The sequence below is a fragment of the Panulirus ornatus genome, chromosome 45 (assembly GCF_036320965.1).
Source record: "Panulirus ornatus isolate Po-2019 chromosome 45, ASM3632096v1, whole genome shotgun sequence".
Taxonomy (NCBI): Eukaryota; Metazoa; Arthropoda; class Malacostraca; order Decapoda; family Palinuridae; genus Panulirus; species Panulirus ornatus.
The window spans coordinates 8,228,281-8,248,951 of NC_092268.1; the positions used below are offsets into that span (position 1 = coordinate 8,228,281).

At 38.0% G+C, this 20,671-nt stretch overlaps 1 protein-coding gene across 3 annotated transcripts in view; it reads right to left on the bottom strand.

Annotated features, from left to right (window-relative positions):
* LOC139762911 (rab GTPase-binding effector protein 1-like) overlaps window positions 1-20,671 on the bottom strand; it is a 48,841-nt gene that overhangs the window by 3,811 nt on the left and 24,359 nt on the right. For all 3 annotated transcript variants that reach the window (XM_071688164.1, XM_071688163.1, XM_071688165.1), the window contains 12 exons: window positions 19,065-19,225; window positions 18,101-18,186; window positions 15,886-16,058; window positions 13,191-13,441; window positions 12,072-12,221; window positions 11,752-11,897; window positions 9,881-9,974; window positions 8,880-8,990; window positions 7,811-7,878; window positions 4,249-4,426; window positions 1,707-1,859; window positions 413-490 (listed from right to left, as the gene is read on the bottom strand). In XM_071688164.1, coding sequence (XP_071544265.1) covers window positions 413-490; window positions 1,707-1,859; window positions 4,249-4,426; window positions 7,811-7,878; window positions 8,880-8,990; window positions 9,881-9,974; window positions 11,752-11,897; window positions 12,072-12,221; window positions 13,191-13,441; window positions 15,886-16,058; window positions 18,101-18,186; window positions 19,065-19,225 — 1,649 coding nt within the window. The remainder of the gene's footprint in view (window positions 1-412; window positions 491-1,706; window positions 1,860-4,248; window positions 4,427-7,810; window positions 7,879-8,879; window positions 8,991-9,880; window positions 9,975-11,751; window positions 11,898-12,071; window positions 12,222-13,190; window positions 13,442-15,885; window positions 16,059-18,100; window positions 18,187-19,064; window positions 19,226-20,671) is intronic.

Consider the following 20,671-nt stretch of genomic DNA (forward strand, 5'->3'; position numbering starts at 1 on the left):
TGTTTCCTTGCGCTACCTCGCAAACGCGGGAGACAGCGACAAAGTATAAAAAAAAAAAAAAAAAAAAAAAAAATAATCTATTCTGTGGTGTTTCATGCAATGATTTATTTCATGCAACTGTGAAGGGACAACAGTAAATAAACCAGTAAGCACTGTAACAGAAACACTTTACCAACAGAGATCATACAATATTAAGGATCCATCTATCTATATCTCTGATGCCTATTTCCTCCTGTAACTCCCTCAAGGGGATTTTATGGATCATAAAGCAGTATGAACAGTAAATTATCCATTGCAGCCATTACTGGAAGCTATGGTGGAGACCTGCTTTTCTGATGGACTGGAAATGAACAGATGAAAAGAGGCAGCTACAGTATGCACGAAGTCACACAATAGCCCTGGGGCCCCTCACCTTTCTCCGCCCTACAGCAGAAAACCGTTGCTTACAACTATTGCATTCCTCTTGGTCCTCCTCATGTTGCCATCGTACCTGAAAATCATGCAAGTTAAAAATAAAAAGGTTGATTAGCTGTCATAACAGAGACTGGTACTTTTTTGTTTGTTTGCTTGCTGTTTCTTGCATAATGAAAACGTAAGTTTCAAGTATAATTTAACATAACCAGAACTCCCTGTCCACAGCAAAGCCCCATAGACTTTTCTGTGGTTTCCCCTAACTGCTTCATATGCCCTGCATTCACTTCATTATAGAACTCTCTGAAGCTTGACTGCAGCATAACTACTTTAACACATCTGCTAATCATTATAATTTTGGCATTACAAGTGTGAAATTTTGACATTATATCTCAATTACAGAGTAGCAAGTCTAATGCAAAAAGCTGGGCATCCCTGCCAAAAAAAAGCCTGTGGAATTGGATCTGGTGACCTCAGTGCTAAAAATCTATTATCAAAAAATATCTATGCCTCTATGCATGTCATCATCCCCATACAAATGACAAGTTAATAAAAATAACAGAAAGGTTAACACAATGACAGGTAAAATCTAATGAAAAACTACCATCAATATCTACCAAAAGCATTATGTAATAAAGATGATTAAAATAAATATGTAATGATCAATCTTATCATAAGAAAATGATGTCTATACACATTCAGGACTTTGAAATGCCTTTTATATGTAAATTTTCCTATGAAATGAAAAAGTGTAGCATTCTTTCTTTCTTGCATACTTGTTCGACATTTCCTGTGTAAGTGAGGTAGCCTCTAAAACAGAAGAAAAAAGATCATTTGACTTTACACTGTTCCTTCTTTTTGGAAAGTAATACAGAAGAGAAGGATTTCCAGCCCCCTACTCCCACCCCTTGAGGTCACCTTCTACGACATGCTGGAGATAAGAAGACGGAATTCCTTCTTCCCTATCCTCAGGGATAGAGCAGCATGTCTGTCAAATTAATAACAATGACATCTACTCATTACAGAGTTGAAAGATGTATCTTTATCATGATTCTAAACTCTCATGATTTTAAACTCTGACTAACCACCTAGAAACAGAAATATCTTACGAACAGTTCTGGATCTAAATACATGAACAACACTTACTGTCAAACACACAATTTACTCAAGCCTCTTGTAAAAGAAATCTGGATTACTTGCTTCACTATTCAACTATCAACAATTCTACCATATAACTTAACATGAACTAAGCACGTCACATTTCTTATAAATCTCATGAAAAGAAGAGTAATTACCTCTTTCTCAGACTGTCTAATTTTCTCCAACTGAACCTGTAAAGATTGTGAAAGCCGGACAAAGTCGCGCTGCACTGCTTCTGAAGTGTCCAGGTCATGCTGTAGTGTTGAAACTCTGCCTCGCAGCTCAACCACTTCTCCCTCTAATCTTACCTAAAAGGATTTATGCAATAATTCCAACACTTCCCTCTATGACTATACAAAAACAATCAAATAATACCTATAATACCCTTACCAGTAAGAATCAGATACTCATCAATCCTGCACATGTACTCCCTTGAGCCCAAAGTTGACTACCATAAAGATTAATCCAGAAAGAACAAACACACTTTACCCAAAATTTTCAATCATGAGTCTCTATGTACACACAACAATGTTCAACACTCTTACCCCATATATACCTTGCTAGAACATTCATGATGATGAAAAAGCACAAACAGTATTATTCAGTTTGCCCTACATGAAATAATACATGCCCCAGTGGAGCTTGCACAACACACAAAACTATTAAATCTAGGTCATTATGATTACCTCTCTCTCTCTCTCTCTCTCTCTCTCTCTCTCTCTCTCTCTCTCTCTCTCTATATATATATATATATATATATATATATATATATATATATATATATATATATATACATAAACATGAAAACATCCATACATACTTACATACATACAGAATAAAGAAGAAATAGCTTGTCTGAAGAAAGTTCTGAAAAATAATTGAGTATTCTTGATTGGTGCATGTTGGAGAAAATGACAATTTTGAAGGATACCATAAATATGGAGGGTAACAAAACAGCTAAAGGAATTAGATAACAGGTACACTTGAAAATTGGGAAATGGAGTTCCAAAGCCATAATGCTGATCACTGTTATAGATGGGTCTGGGAAATATACAATGGAGTCATAACATGGGAACCTTTAGCTGCACAAAGAGAGTGAAGGTCAGAAAAGATTAAAATATGTTCAATGAAATATATCAAAAAGCTTTTTTGGGTCTGGGAAATATACAATGGAGTCATAACATGGGAACCTTTAGCTGCACACAGAGAGCAAAGGTCAGAAAAGATCACAATATGTTCAATGAAATATATCAAAAAGCAAAAAGCTTTGAGACAATGTGTAAGAGATATACACAACAGTGCACAACTAACAGAGAGCATTTGATAGGCATAAGAGATTGAGGGTTAAGTACAGTAAGATAGGGAGGAATACAGTGAGAAACTTTGCAATGAATGTTATGTACAAGGCAAGATATAACCAAATAAGTTTGAGTTAAAAAGCACCTAGACAGGCTGTGGGATTCCCAGAGGAGTTGTAAAAACCAAAAAAATATATAAGGAGCTAAATGACAACTTCAAAAGAGTTTGCACAGTATAAGTCACAACAGCTTCGTGGAAAGAACAAAAGATGTTTGTCAGAAGAGCCTTCTTTCTATGGGTTGGGGTCATCAGTCGAATGCCAGAGGGTTGGTCCTTGGATCAATGCTCTACTTGATCTATGCAAATGACAAGCCAGCACAGTACAGGACTCATACCTAACATACAAAGGTTATGAGGGTAGCAAAGAATAATGAGGATTTCATTAACTTACAAGGGGACCTAGATTAACTTCAAGTATGGTTTGATACATGGCTGATGAAAATCACAAGTAAATGCAAAGTAGTGAAAAGAAACTGTGAAAGACCTGAGGAAATGACACTGTGAAAAACCCCAGCAGGAATATTATCGTGCTAGAAATATGCAGGAGGAATCTGTGTGAATGAAGAATTTGAGAATCGACACAGTAACTAACCCATCACCTGAGTACTACCTCATAAGGACTGCACTGGAAACAAATCATATCCATTAATATAAGTTAATATAGAAAGACAGATAGATCCAGAGAAAGACAACAATGACGGTACTGTAGTAAGAGTTTAAAAGCCACAAATCTGTCTACCACAGAGAAGAAAGAGAATGAGGGTTGACTTGATCCCATTCTAAACAACTTTAACAATGTCGGCAATGAGCAGTTCCTTGAAAATTGAAAGATGCAAAGATAGATTAACCAACGGTCATAATACAAAACTGAACTAGGAACTTGTCACAAAAGATGTAAAGAAATACTCTTATAGTATCATAGTAGTGGTTGAACCATTACAGTTAAAAATAATTCTGATGGCATACAACAGTTTGAAAAGCAGTATAATAATAGAGAATGTGAGGATGTTCAAGAGACAGGGCCCTACAAGTGTAAAACCCCCTTCTCGTACTGTATAAATATATATATCATACATACAACTATGCACATAGCAGTGCTTTTCAATTTCTAACATTCAATAAAATCAAATACAGTCATAAACACAGAGTCTAAACTATAAGCTCTGAATCTGTCATACATATGCAATCAATGTAAAAAGAATTTGATTTCCAATTCCAAGTTAACAAGAAAAGATGTTAAAATGCTGATGAAGAGTAATATCTTTTAAGTGTGTCAGAACCTGGTACATGACTAGACAGTGCAGCTGTCACGGATGCTACAGTTCATGTATAACAAACCCTGGTTTGTGTCTGCTCTGCCACTTGAGTCTTAAGGGCTGTTATGATCTGCTGACTCTTCAAATGAGACTCTGCAAGTTTGTTCTCAAGCTCCTTTTGCTGAGCGTCACTTTCAGCCCGACCTCTTCGTTCTGCCTTCATCTGACTCTCCAAGCTCTCTAGTAGACCAACCTTTTCCCTGAGGCGTTAAATATATACAATTCTATCTTCAATTCACAGCATATTATCAAAAAAGAAAATCTTATAATTTATATATTCAGTAGCATATGGATATTACCAATATCAACAATGGTTTCTCTTTATCAATAACTTAATTAAGAGGTAATGCCTGGCCTAATCTGTTCTAACTGGTACATGACACCAAGGAAGATAGTGGAGAGAGAAAAAAAAAAGGTTATGGGATTGGCCCTCTTAATAAGGGACATCACATTTTGCAAAAAAGGTATACATAGTGGTACTGATAATTCAAAACCTTCAGAAGAATTGCAATGATCTAGAAAAAATGATTCCGAGAAAACAAAGGATAAACAATCAGGAACATGCATGGGTTATGCCCAGGAATTACTTGAGAACAAAGTAAGCAGTCCAGCCTTGCAGTTTATATATTATGTACTTGTGGTTGACACAATTTTTTTTTTTTTTTTTTTTTTCCGCTGTCTCCCGCGTTTGCGAGGTAGCGCAAGGAAACAGATGAAAGAAATGGCCCAACCCACCCCCATACACATGTATATACATACGTCCACACACGCAAATATACATACCTACACAGCTTTCCATGGTTTACCCCAGACGCTTCACATGCCCTGATTCAATCCACTGACAGCACATCAACCCCAGTATACCACATCGATCCAATTCACTCTATTCCTTGCCCTCCTTTCACCCTCCTGCATGTTCAGGCCCCGATCACACAAAATCTTTTTCACTCCATCTTTCCACCTCCAATTTGGTCTCCCTCTTCTCCTCGTTCCCTCCACCTCCGACACATATATCCTCTTGGTCAATCTTTCCTCACTCATTCTCTCCATGTGCCCAAACCATTTCAAAACACCCTCTTCTGCTCTCTCAACCACGCTCTTTTTATTTCCACACATCTCTCTTACCCTTACGTTACTTACTCGATCAAACCACCTCACACCACACACTGTCCTCAAACATCTCATTTCCAGCACATCCATCCTCCTGCGCACAACTCTATCCATAGCCCACGGCTCGCAACCATACAACATTGTTGGAACCACTATTCCTTCAAACATACCCATTTTTGCTTTCCGAGATAATGTTCTCGACTTCCACACATTCTTCAAGGCTCCCAGAATTTTCACCCCCTCCCCCACCCTATGATCCACTTCCGCTTCCATGGTTCCATCCGCTGCCAGATCCACTCCCAGATATCTAAAACACTTCACTTCCTCCAGTTTTTCTCCATTCAAACTCACCTCCCAATTGACTTGACCCTCAACCCTACTGTACCTAATAACCTTGCTCTTATTCACATTTACTCTTAACTTTCTTCTTTCACACACTTTACCAAACTCAGTCACCAGCTTCTGCAGTTTCTCACATGAATCAGCCACCAGCGCTGTATCATCAGCGAACAACAACTGACTCACTTCCCAAGCTCTCTCATCCCCAACAAACTTCATACTTGCCCCTCTTTCCAAAACTCTTGCATTCACCTCCCTAACAACCCCATCCATAAACAAATTAAACAACCATGGAGACATCACACACCCCTGCCGCAAACCTACATTCACTGAGAACCAATCACTTTCCTCTCTTCCTACACGTACACATGCCTTACATCCTCGATAAAAACTTTTCACTGCTTCTAACAACTTGCCTCCCACACCATATATTCTTAATACCTTCCACAGAGCATCTCTATCAACTCTATCATATGCCTTCTCCAGATCCATAAATGCTACATACAAATCCATTTGCTTTTCTAAGTATTTCTCACATACATTCTTCAAAGCAAACACCTGATCCACACATCCTCTACCACTTCTGAAACCACACTGCTCTTCCCCAATCTGATGCTCAGTACATGCCTTCACCCTCTCAATCAATACCCTCCCATATAATTTACCAGGAATACTCAACAAACTTATACCTCTGTAATTTGAGCACTCACTCTTATCCCCTTTGCCTTTGTACAATGGCACTATGCACGCATTCCGCCAATCCTCAGGCACCTCACCGTGAGTCATACATACATTAAATAACCTTACCAACCAGTCAACAATACAGTCACCCCCTTTTTTAATAAATTCCACTGCAATACCATCCAAACCTGCTGCCTTGCCGGCTTTCATCTTCCGCAAATCTTTTACTACCTCTTCTCTGTTTACCAAATCATTTTCCCTAACCCTCTCACTTTGCACACCACCTCGACCAAAACACCCTATATCTGCCACTCTATCATCAAACACATTCAACAAACCTTCAAAATACTCACTCCATCTCCTCCTCACATCACCACTACTTGTTATCACCTCCCCATTTGCGCCCTTCACTGAAGTTCCCATTTGCTCCCTTGTCTTACGCACTTTATTTACCTCCTTCCAGAACATCTTTTTATTCTCCCTAAAATTTAATGATACTCTCTCACCCCAACTCTCATTTGCCCTTTTTTTCACCTCTTGCACCTTTCTCTTGACCTCCTGTCTCTTTCTTTTATACGTCTCCCACTCAATTGCATTTTTTCCCCTGCAAAAATCGTCCAAATGCCTCTCTCTTCTCTTTCACTAATACTCTTACTTCTTCATCCCACCACTCACTACCCTTTCTAATCAACACAATATAGGTCTGAATTCTGATGGTGATGACCTGCCAGGTAGGGACAAAAACGTTAAAGGAAATGGGTACAAGACTGGCTTTATAGTTTAACTTTGCTAAAATTCTATTGAACTTAATTTATTGGACTTCATTTTACACTCATTTATTTATCCAATTTGCTTTCTCACAGAGGATGATATGTTACGATCAAAACAGAGAAAAATATATCAACTGCTTCCTTCCATTCTTTTTTCACTTCATAAATCCATTCCCAAAATATGCTATAGCATTCACGTGTCTAAGAAAAAACTATGCCAACTCTCAATAAGAGTTAAGAACCTACCTTGTTGATATCAGGTTAAACCAACGTCTTAAATTTACAGTGACCAGACATGTATCATCATAACTAGCAATTTTCCCCTTAGATTCTACCCTCAAACTGGCTGCAGTCCTCACACCTCAAACTAAGATTTAGTTTTCCTAATATTCTCAAAAATGCGATTAACTTTTACAAGTAACTACCTTAATCAACACTAATTTCCATTGCCAAAGCATATATTCTTGATGAACTGCTGATGTGCACATGACCAAAAATACTCTTTACATATATCTATGACATAATAATAATAAAAAAAAAATCACTTTCATGGCATTTGAAAAAGTGCACATTTAATAAACTTGAAAATTATTACAGAGTGCAAATGAATGAAGAAGTAATCTGGATTTACTGCAGTAATAACTAACCCTATCATGCAAATGGTGGATAAAACTGGTAACACACCTTAGTTGGTCAATCTCTGAGGAAAGACGATCTTCTATGGTATTTTTTTCATGTTGTTCAGCTAAAACCTGTAAAAAATAATCTTTAGTAACGTGCAAAACAAAGCATCTATTTTTTCATACATGATTGCCATTTCCTGCATTAGTGAGGTAGTGCCAGAAACACACAAAGAAAGCCACATCCACTCACATCCATTCTCTAGCTGTAATGTGTAATGTAGTGAAACTACAGCTCGCTATACACAAACAGGCCCCACATACCATTCCCCAGTTTACCCTGGTTGCTTCAAATGCCCTGAGTCAATCCATCTCCACACAATACATTCACGAAATCCCAATCACATAAGTTAGTTACCTTTACTGCTTTAATTTTCCATCTATTCCGATTGTTATACTTTAAACTTGGGTTCTACATCCATATATCAGAGCTGGAACAAATGTTCCTTCATGCAAGGTCCTCACACATTCTTTCCTAAGACTTGCTCCACTCACCACAGCCTTCAGCAAATCTCTAATTTTTCTTCTTTTCATAACTACTTTTAATTTCCCAACTACCATCCTATACAAATATTGCACCCAAATATATGCTCAGCTATAACTTCCAGTTCTTTACTGTGCAGACTGATATTAAAATGAAACCTCCCATCCCTTTCATAACCTAGTCCTATATACATACATATTCAACAGTAAGTTCAGACGGAACCACACAGATTGACTGAAAAATTAAAGTGATTAATTACTGCAGATGTAACCAATATCTCAGTAACTTATTGTACAGCTAAAGGATTCAATGAATCTAAGTTATGAGACACATTCACTCTGTTTTACCTAATCCATAATCATATGTTATTCACAGTTAATGTAAAAATGTACCTAACCCATGATTATATGTTATTCAAAAACAATGTAAAAATGTCCATACAGAAATCCAAGATCAGTTGGGTTGAGAGTGAACTCTCATAAAAACAGACAGAAACACACAAATGATAAATGTACATAGCCCCTAAATATCAAATTCCATTTTTAATGAACTGCAAACATTATTCATTATAAGGTCAACAAAAACTTACCTGATCCTTTAGGAAAAGGATTTCTGACTTGAGAGTTTCTTCTTGGTGTTCCTTTGACACCTTAGCAGCAATAATATCTTCACGATAACGAAGTAAAAGTAGCTGCATCTCCTAGAAATATAAATATAAACATAACAATGTCATATGGCTGGGAGGCATGGGCTATAGATAGGGGTTGTGAGGAGGGTGAATGTGTTGGAAATTAAATGTCTGAGGACAATATGTGGTGGGAGGTGGTTTGATCGAGTAAGTAATGAAGGGTAAGAGAGATGTGTGGGAAAGAAAGAAGCGTGGTTAGAAGAGCAGAAGAGGGTGTATTGAAATGGTTTGGACAAATGGAGAGAATGAGTGAGAAAAGATTGACAAAGAGGATATATGTATCAGAGGTGGAGGGAACAAGAAGTGGGAGACAAATCGGAGGTGGAAGGATGGAGTGAAAATGAGCAATGAGGGCCTGAACATACAGAAGGGTGCGAGCATGCAAGGAATAGAGTGAATTGGAACCATGTGGTATACCAGGGTCAACATGTTGTCAATGGACTGAACCAGGGCACGTGAAATGTCTGGGGTAAACCATGGAAAGGTTTGTGGGGCCTGGATGTGGATAGGGATCTGTGGTTTCATTGCATTACACATGACAGCTAGAGACCAAGTGTGAATGAATTTGGCCTTTTTGTCCGTTTTCCTGGCGCTACCTCACTGAAGCAGGGGGTAGTGATTCTGTTTCGTGTAGGACAGAGTAGTGTCAGGAATGGATGAAGGCAAGCAATAAAAGGTTACATTCACTCACACTGAGTCTCTAGCTGTCATGTGTAATGCACTGAAATTACAGCTCCCTATCCATATCCAGGCCCCACAGACCTTTCCATGATTTACCCCAGATATTTCACATGCCCTGGTTCAGGCCATTGACAAAACATACATATTCATAAAATATATTCAAGTACAAATACCTGATTCCCTATAATAAGACATATAGCACTTTGGAGTTGCTTTCTTACCTCCATATTATCAGGAAGGTTAATAATTTCATTTTGCAGCTGCTGCGAGTGTTGGCTATGTTTGCCAACCAAGTCATCATTTTCCTTTTGCAGTCTGCCAAGATTGAATAAATATTAATACCTCTTTAATTATTTGAATCCAAAAACATAAAAACTTTCCAGAAAAGCATCTTTCTTAAGCCATGATGATTTACATTATAATGATACTTACCAGTCTAAACATTATACACTATGAACTGTAGCTAACATGTTTAGGCCACTTGCACAAATTTCAATTCTAAAAATTGCATGCTCTGGAGGGATGGGATGAGCACCATGGATAAGTGGATCCATGAAGATATGGTTTTCTGTAACTAATAAAGCTTTAACAGCTCTAACTAAAACTGACTACAGCTGGCATGCCAATCCAACATACTGATACCTAAATTAAGACATACAAATTTCTTCTTGTACCAACTGGTTCATACATGTTCCGAACATGCCTACCACTTATAACACTAACAACAGATTGGCGTTTGCTTTATAACGAGTCAAAGTGATGTTTCAACCCATAACTGCAACTGCGATGGGCAAAAGTCAGTGATCTTTGATGGTCTTAGCCCCTATATATGTAAAATATTGGCTGGTGGATCTATTGATCATTCTTAACTCCTATTCCAATTACATAGAGCGGATCATATGCAATAGCCTCTCTGTTCATTTGCATACATCCTCCATTCATTCCCAGTGTGCTGTACAGAAACATAAATCTCTATAGTTTTATGCATGCATTTCTTATTTTTTCAGTCCACAAAGTAAGTTCATCACTCAAGTGGACTCAGCCTCCAGTCACACTTCCATGTCCATAAACAAAATCATTCCACTGCATATAATCCAATATCATTCCTCTCTGACTCTCAACAGTGGTACCATCTTACAAGATTTTGATCTCTATATCTTTTCGCTGATTTTTTTTTTTAACATCACAAATCCCTTTCTCCCTTTCACATCTTCACTTTTGATTTATCTTTTATCTATCTCTAGCACTCATCCATTCTCATGAATCAACATTTCACAACCATACATTAGTGTGTATTCATTTTTATGCTGGCGGCTCCAGTCATGGGCAAAATCCTACATCAAGGCTGGGCCTTAACTGAAATATAAAGAGGTTAATGAAAGGGAAAAATGAAGACGAGGAAAAATATTCAAGAATTTTGGAGGAAGTGAAGAGTTGCAACACATAATCATGCAGGCTTCTTGAACACTCTGCACTTGATCTCTCATATACTTAGACTCTCATGACACTATTGATTCAATGGCTTTTCCTTTCCATTGTCTACTTCTTTCCACTGCTATCCTTAATGGACAATATTCTTCAATACTAAAACTCCTTCATGAATTCTGAATCTTCCTTACTTAAATAAGTGTAATAATTGCTGCCTTTCTCCACAGGAGAATCTTACTTTTACTTGATTATATTTTCAACAACATTTTTCTGCACATAAACATGATGCAACTTATAACTCTTCTCATCTCACCTTAGAATTTAATTTCCAGAGGCATAATATCTAGAAGCATGAGCTACTGCCAGTTCCATTCTGTACCTCGCATCCATACCACCGCACTCTCGTCTCTTTAATCTTTAAGATCCACTGGTAAACTGGTGTCTAACATAGCCTAACTGGACCAAGAGGCAAGCAGTTCCTTAATTCAGGTGTTCAATACAATAATACATACTAATAACTGGTGCAAGTGTCAAAGTGCAACATATAAGGACTACAATCTAATTAGAATTTAGTATGGGCCATGCAAAACACAAAAGAATAAAATTCTGAGAAGTCCGGGAATGTCATTGGTTACAAGAGACGTTTCAAATAAATCTAATTAACCTGGTTAATTCTTGCTGTGCAACCTCTCTACGTTCCGTCAAAACTTTAAGTTGTTCATGGACGTTTGTCACATTTGCTCGGAATCTTCCTACAACCTCATTGTGCTTCCCAGTGGATGCTTCAACCACGCTTGCCACACCTGCCACCTGTCAAAATCACCAGTTCTACATAGTTTATTCATAAAGTATCAGTATACATCTTTAATTTCTATCATACTCAAAGTGATGTTAGAATTCATCTAAAGCTTGATGATGTAAGATAAATCACAACAAAAATAAGTCACAATAAGCAACATGACCATCTTCATCTCTAAAACATACCTTCTTTTCATACTCCTCTGCCATGACACGCCATTTTTCCTCCATAACATGTCTGTACTGAGCCTCTCTGTCTAGATCTTCTTTGTATCGCTGAAGAGCTCTATCTAGTTCTGACCGCTGTTTCTCAGTCTCCCGCTGCTCATTTTGGGCCTGCAAAAATATACATGAATCTGGCAACACTATCTAACAACAGAAAAGGAAATATGCAAATATATACAACACAATTATTCATTTCACATTAAACAAGAAAATGTAAATTAGTTTTCTTGGTAAGGCTGGGGAATCAAGTATGATAAATACACACACAAAAAAAATTTAAAATAAAGTGAATCTATTAAATGTTGGAATAAATCCAAAATCTTTACGGAACATTGATCTAATTCATTCTATCTCCTGAATGTGTATTGTTCTGTATATTCAGTTCCAGATATCCTACAACCTCCTTCATTACACCCTCCCACCTCCATCTTTCCCCTCTCCCCTTGCTCCCTCCACTTCTGAATTACATATCAATTTAGTCCGGTTTTTCTTTGTTCATCCTTTCCATATTTCTGAACCACTTTCGAAAACCCAGGTTGACCCTCTCACTCAGACTGCACATACTACCTAACCTCTTTTTATCATACCTAACCTCTTTCTATCATCGGTTATCAAATCATCAGGTTACATCAAAAAATTACCCTTGGAATCTATACTCTGAGGAACACACACTAACTAAAGAGGTAGCATGTAGCTGAATACTTGCAAGCCATCCACTATTTCAGGCATAATTGTCCAAAGCCTAATTCCTGAATTCAAGATCTCTTTAAATTGTAAAATGTGTGAGGCTACTCTCTGGCTGTCCTGATACATGCAGCTGAATCAAATCCAAAATCTTATCTGACTGCTCTGAGTATTAAGAATCACTAGGGATAAGTGCACTAGCGTGTTGACATAAATGAAGTTTTATACAACAAAATGCGGCATTAAGCCTGCCCCTTTTTGGATGAAACATTAGTTGAAGTCTTAGTAGCATTGGATGGTGAAGTTAATAGCCTCTTTTACATTCAATATCAACCAAAATGTTGGTAACACCTAAGAGGTAATACGATGACAGCAGCAGTCAATAGTGTGCCTTACCTTCTGTAGCTGTGTCTGATACGTGGTACAAAGCTGGCATGACCGCCCCATTCGTGACCTGGCACGGCGAATCTCTTCATTCAGTAAGTTCCACTCTGCTTCACTGACAACCCTTCTTCCACTTCCTACCCCACTACTAGGACCAAGCCCTCCACTAGCACTTGATGAAAAGTCAACTACCAAGTAATCGTCCTCCCCAGGTGATACAAGAGACTCGCTCTGAGTAATCCCCTCAGAATCTGGGGTCATATCTGAAGTGGTGGGCAGCAATCAAATAAATATAAGAATAAACTAAAAAAAAATCAATAAGAAAACTAATTTAATAATGAAAACTATATAAACATTCTATGTAACATAGTGCATGTACAAAGTATTTGGCGATCCCATATATCCTTATCAATGCTTCAATGCTGTTTGTCCAAGTTGTAGAAACACGTCTCTCATAGCTAATATTCTGATGCTAAAGAATGGAAAACCTAGCTAAGAAAACTTATGCTTAAAGTTTGGGATGCATTCCTAGAAATCACAACTTGGTGGGCTCCGATCTTACCATAAGACTCAACGAGATAAGGGGGTTTATGATCCTGGGAAAGATTTCTCAGCCTATTTTTCCCAGAAAAAGGAGAGTGAAATCTCACGAAACATACATTGCAGTTTAGGTACATAATAATCAGTTTCTTTGCAAAGAATAGAGCACAGAATATCGTATTTAACCTATTCAGCACTATGATCTGTAAGAGTGGGAGACATACCTGACTCTAATCCCACCAGCCCTCAAACTTATTTCTATCACTTGTTCATGATACTTATAAGAGGAAAATTCATACTGTGTGCCCTTTATTACTCAAATGGTGATAAATATAAAACTATGAAACTACAAAAGCTAACATGCAATCACAAGTTTGTTGAAGATCCTCCCTCATCTCTTATCAATTCTGATTCTTGTACATTTTGGTGAATGGTAATAAAATAGCATGTAATGTGCAAACACTGAAAATAAAAGAAGAGATTCACATAATAAGAGAGAAGATAAACTAGAGGAACAAGCGAGCAGTGAGGACCTGAATGCAAGTTTTTTTCCTGTATTAGCTGAGACGGCACAGACAACTGAGACACTAATCATCCCATTAACGCTCATTCGAATGAGAAACTGCTGACTTTGGTGACTGAGTTTGGGGTGAGTGTGTGAGGGGAAAAATTGGGAGTGAACGTGAATAAATGCAGGGTTATTAGGTTTTCTTTCTGCCTCTCTAACAAGTGGACTACTGGCATTCTGTCCACAAACATACAATTTCTCCTTGTCATTATAACTCACAAAGCTCATTCTTCGTAGCCTAAGATTTTCCTGTGATGAGCACTATGCACTAGGCCTGCCTTTTGGCAAGATGGAAAGAGCAGAAGTAGGTAGGAACATTTAGGCAGGAGCATTAGGTAGTAGTAGGTAGGAGCCTCTGCAAACACTGTGCTAGACTTGCCCTCTGCCAGTGGCCTGTTAAGGGTGAGGCACTGAAGGCTAAGAAGCAGCATGAGAGTTCTCTAGTTATGTAGACTCTGTTGCTGTGGCCACCCCTTTGAGGGAGTTCCAACTGGAAGAGGCATCAGGGAAATTGACAGAATAGCAGAAACAATGAGTGAATTAGGAAAATTCATAATCTTAACTGAGCAAGCAAGATGAATCAAAGAAAGTTCTAAATGAGGTAAACACCAACAAACAATGACAGCCATCATGGCCCTATACCTTGGCGACTGATACTATGGAGGTGAAGCTAGTGTAATCCTTTCCACATCCTGATTATAAACAATATATCTTAGTTCAGGGTCTAATTCATCAAAAATCTTTACTCCATTACTATTCTCTAGCTCAGATCAAGGGAAGATAGCCTCACAGCTCATTTATTCACATCCTCGTATTCAGAGATGCTATGAACACAGTGTTTCATACCATATTTACATCTTAATGGGTTGATGATGAAAAAGGGGGAGACAGTGATGCTGTGGAGGTTGTATGTGGCTGAACCATCCAATCAAATTGGGAAAGGAACAATGATGACATACAGACAGCCAGCTTTGGGATCATTAATTCTGCACACAAAATTCTATGGTGAGATTTACATCTCCATTCATTCTTGTACCCTCCCCAACAAAATGTTATTACAATATATGTTTAGTAATAATTTCCTAGACACTACCACTCAAAATATCTGCATAATGCAACAAGTCTGTTAACCCTTTTTGTCGTCTACTCCTTCCTCTTATATTTCCAACCATATTCGGTCCAATTCTTTCTCCATGTATTTTCCAATACACCATCATAGATATCTAGCTGCTTTTCATCTCTCACAGAGAATTAATGATAGAACAATCTAAAGTGCTCTCATAGATTTATCTTTCTAAAGTCTTCAACAAACATCACACCTTTCTAAAGCCATTCTATCTAACAAACCTAACTGGATCTGGAAAGGAAAGCAATATCTTGATGTCTTCAGCTTATTTCCACCTCAGATAACACTTCTTTGGGATGCCAATATATTCTCTTATAAAACATCTATGTTACTAAGGGAGGCCGATATATTCTCTCGTAAAACATCTATGTTACTGAGGTGAACTCTTCATGAAGCAGTAACTAAATTTTGATAATACTGATAAGTGTTCAAACATTTTGTAAGACATTGCTGAGAAAGAGGAAAGTTCTCACCTGCCAAAGCTTTCTGTTGATCTTGTGTCAACTGAGGCATCTTGTCTGGACTGAAACGTTCTGCCAGAGGAATGTCGGGCCCAAGACTTTCTGGAACAAGGCTGTCAGGTCCAAAGCTGTCAGGTGGGAGGCTATGTGTCTCTGTCTCACTGCTCTGGTCATCACTCTGCTCACTGTCAGAATGACAAAATCAAACTATGCTACAACCATGACTACACATTTCCTTCTTTTCATGATTATTCCCAAAGCTACAACAGTTTTATTGGCCAATCAATTTTACCTCATATCTCATATAGCTTTCACCATTTCTAGTAGTTATGCTACACCAACATTCAAAATGTTGAATTTGACATTCTGAAATATAAGTTTCCAACATAACCACTATATACACGATATACTTATAGAGCATTTCTTCCCCTTTTACACCCTCATAATAATTACAGTTCCAACTCCTACTCTATTCTATCCTTTTTTTTTCTTTTTTTGCTTTGTCGCTGTCTCCCGCGTTTGCGAGGTATCTATATCTATCAATTCTATATCTCTGACACCTGCTTCCACTGGAACTCCCTCAAAGGGGTGGCCACAGCAATGGAGTCTCCATAACTAGTGAACTCCAAAGCAGCTTCTCAGCCTTTAGTGCTTCACCATTAACAGGCCACTGGCAGAAGGCAACTCTAGCGCAGAGTTTGCTGAGGCAACTACTTAATGTTCCTACTGACTACTTTCTAATTCTCCTTCCAACTACTTCTACCTAAAATTTCTACCAAATGCTCCTACCTAAATGTTCCTTCCTACTACTTCTATCTATTCCTCCTACCATTTTGCCAAAAGGCAGGGCAAGGAAAGAGTGCTCACTACAGGAAAATCTAGTTATGAAGAATGAGCTGTGTGAGTTAAGTGTTTTCAAGTATTATGTACCACAAGAGATTGTACATTTGTGGACAGAATGCCAGTAATCCACATGTTTGTGAGGAGGAAAGAAAAGATAGCTACCTGGGTCTGAGTGCAACTTGACAACTATTGTCACTAACCCTTCCAACGTCCAGGCAGGTAGCACTGGTAAAATACCTTCCTTGTCGTTGGCTGCCTGCGAACTACTACCTACTCTGTTCTAGTATTCCTTAAACCGAAATCTAATTAGAAAATTCAATATCACACCTGATGAAATTCCAATTACTTTCCTTAAAAAAGATAAAACTGACAATACCAAAACTAGTAATAGATTAATGAGGTAAACCAAGGATCAAAACATTAAAGAGGATGTATACATATTGGCGCATGTAGCACCAACACGCAAATGAGGATCTCAGCTAATACCAAAGCAATTGGGACCAGATAGCCCAACACTACATGTAATTCAAGTCTACAAGTAATACAGTGACTAGCTAACACTGAGGGCAAACAACCAGCCAATGCATAAGAGCAGAAACAATAGTGGTAGTTGTAGAAGAAAGAAAGAGATGATGGAGTCCTCCAATGGCCAACAAACAATGTAGCTGAAAGGAAAGATCTGTACTTTAAGGAGAAGAAAGCAGCCCTAATTTTACCTATGCTGGAAAGTAAGAGGTCCGCAGGACACACCACTACAACTTTTAAGTTATTCATTCATTTATTTATCATACTTTGTCGCTGTCTCCCGCATTAGTGAGGTAATGCAAGGAAACAGATGAAAGAATGGCCCAACCCACCCACATACACATATATGTACATACATGTCTACACATGCACATATACATACCTATACATCTTAACGTATACATATACATACACACACAGAAATATACATATATACACATGTACATAAGTCATACTGTCTGCCCTTATTCATTCCCGTCGCCACTCCGCCACACATGAAATGACAACCCCCTCCCCCCGCATGTGCGTGAGGTAGCACTAGGAAAAGACAACAAAGGCCACATTCATTCACACTCAGTCTCTAGCTGTCATGTATAATGCACCAAAACCACAGCTCCCTTTTAAGTATTTTAGCAAAAATGTTGAGGCTCACAGGCAACCCAGCAGTTCATCCTCCCTTCTGGGGATGGCAAATGAAATAAACACCCGTCATAAGCTAAGTACCCATACGCTACACATGTTAAAAGAAGGTACATATACAAGGTTGATAGATGAGGTAACACAAGTGTAAAGCCTCTCCCTGTAACATACAACTGGTAAAACAACAAACAGCAATCACGTACACACAACCAATGGTTACCTATGGGCAAGATGTGTGGTGGAGGGCAGTGTAGTAGCAGGTTCTTCATCTAGGTCAAGCAAGGAAGAAGATCGGTCATCATCAAGCTGGAAAGAGAAACAAGTGGTTACACATGACATACCATCTTTGATTAGGTTATACTGCATTGTAAAATGATCGTCTGGATTCCCAACCACACTGGGAAGGGAGGAACCATTTGGATGACAGTCCATACCTACCTATAAATACCTATGACAAGATTCTACTTGGGTTAGTGAATAACCCCACCTGCACATCCTGCTTGATGAATACAACTGCTTCTCCATGCCATTATCATCAAATAATTATCAATTCTGGGTTCATCTGGAACTGATTTCAACTATGCACAGTACCAAATTTTCTTTTAAACTTTTTTTGTAGTTGTTTGTAAATTTTCCATTTCTCCTGGAACAGCACTGAATGGTCTTTCCATCTTTTTTGTTTGGCCCAGTGTTTGGAATAGAACAGCACCATATGGATCCAATGAAGTGACCTATAGATAGGGTGGAGGAAAGACGCTAAGGTCTTGGGTGTTTTGAGGAGTGTGCGGAAAGTGTTCACTATCTGGGAGGGTATAAATGGGTATGCTTGATGGCATAGCAGTCCCCACAATGCTCCAGTTCACTTTATCCTAGGTGTTCACTTTAACCTAAGCATACCTCAGACTCTCTAACATATTTGGGCCCTAAACACTCAAAAGTATCTTTCAGTTTATTCTCCCATATCTATCTTTCATGCACAGATAAAATCTTCCCATAAGAGTTGTGAAAGTGGTCACACTGATATGGAGTGTATTACCCATGTACTGATGTTTTCCCTAATATATTCCAATATATCAAGCCTTAAGAAATGCGTTAAAAGAAATCTGAGAAATGTTCAGTCATAACACGAATGATATAGAAGTGGAAAATCCCTCAAACTACACCATATGCAACATAAGGCTTACCTCATTGTCAGGGGATGGAGATGAACCACGTTTTCTGAAAGAAGGGGAGAGAGATGTCACATGGGGAGAGGCAGATTTAACTTCTGGTCTGGCTTCTACTTGACTGTCAGTGAGAGAAATGGATGGGGCTCTGGCCATTGCTTCTTCATTACGCTGTAGTTCTGTAAATAGAGATATAAAGTTTTCAAGGTGCTACTAATTTCACAGGCTCAAGATCGGAAAATGAGGATAAAACATAAAAATAAGAATCAACAAACAAGATAAAATTAACGTGTATAATCATCTCTTTCTGCTTCTTCTTAAGTTTCAAAGTCTCTTGTTATTCTATCTTATGCTTTTTTTCTCCTGTTAGTGTCCATGTAACTATAATGTGTTTCCTAAGTTTTTGTTTTTTAATTTTTTCATGCTTCCTAAACTTCCATTTGTCTCTGTATTCCACATTAAGTTCTATGCTTATCTCCATGCACTTTTTTCAAGTTTTGTGTCAGCCTCCATTACCCTCCTCAGTCTTGTTAATACCAGACACTTCCTTAATTATCTGATGTACCTCGTGCACTTCCTCAAGCCATTTATCAGCATACATGTGCCATTCTTACCACACTTATCGATGATCACTAGTAACTACTCTCAAACACTTTAGCACTATTCATCCCACTACAGCTCCTAGTCTTATCTCAGTATTTGATACAAACTCATTTCCATTTCTCTTTGTATTTGCAATATCCATGGGTAATTCATATAATTCTACTCAAATATACCCCATGAGTAATGCTATTTGTAACTAAAATACAATTCATCCAAATTACACTGGTAATAATTAAAAGACACACTCCCTAATCTGCATATAGAGATGGGCAATAAGTTAACCTAAATTACTATACTAATTTGCGTAACAACTTTCAAAACTTATTGTACTTAGTAAGTGGATGGCAAAGAAATAAGACTAATTACTTTCTTCTTCCTTTCAGAAGTTGGACAATTTTCACAGCTGCATCACCAATGACCTAAGCTACTTGCCAGGACGTCAAGACCAATACTATGAACCAGTAGGGTGCTATGAGAGAAAATGAAGAAAACTGGCAAACTGGAGATTACCAATCCAAATAATTCCCTTAGCCACTTGCTTCAAATGCCCTTTTGGAGGAGACATTGGATCCTGAATCTCTTGTACAGAAGATGGATCAATTATAGGTTTTACATGAAAGATGGTTAATCTATTACTGTAAAAAGAAGAAAAAAAACCCCTCTCTAGGCCTGTTTAGATATTTTTTTTCAAGTATGCACTAATCATTTAATCATGTTCTTATACTTGTAATTAGAAATTTCACAAACTTAACACTGTACTTTCAAGTTAAAAGCCCTGTGATTACTTCACCCACTCAAACAATCAGGCATGGCCCAACACGGAGATCTTAATACAAATGTTGGCTGCCAAGGGATGTTAAAGACTTGGCTAAATTCAATCTCAAAGGTAAGTTTCAAAACAACCATAAAAAAAATTATAAACAAGAGAATATGCCAAAGGCACACCAAATATCCATCCTGGTAAACCAAAAGCTGGCAAACTGAGTGAGCTGGAACCAAGATGATACGACGGACAAAGCCCT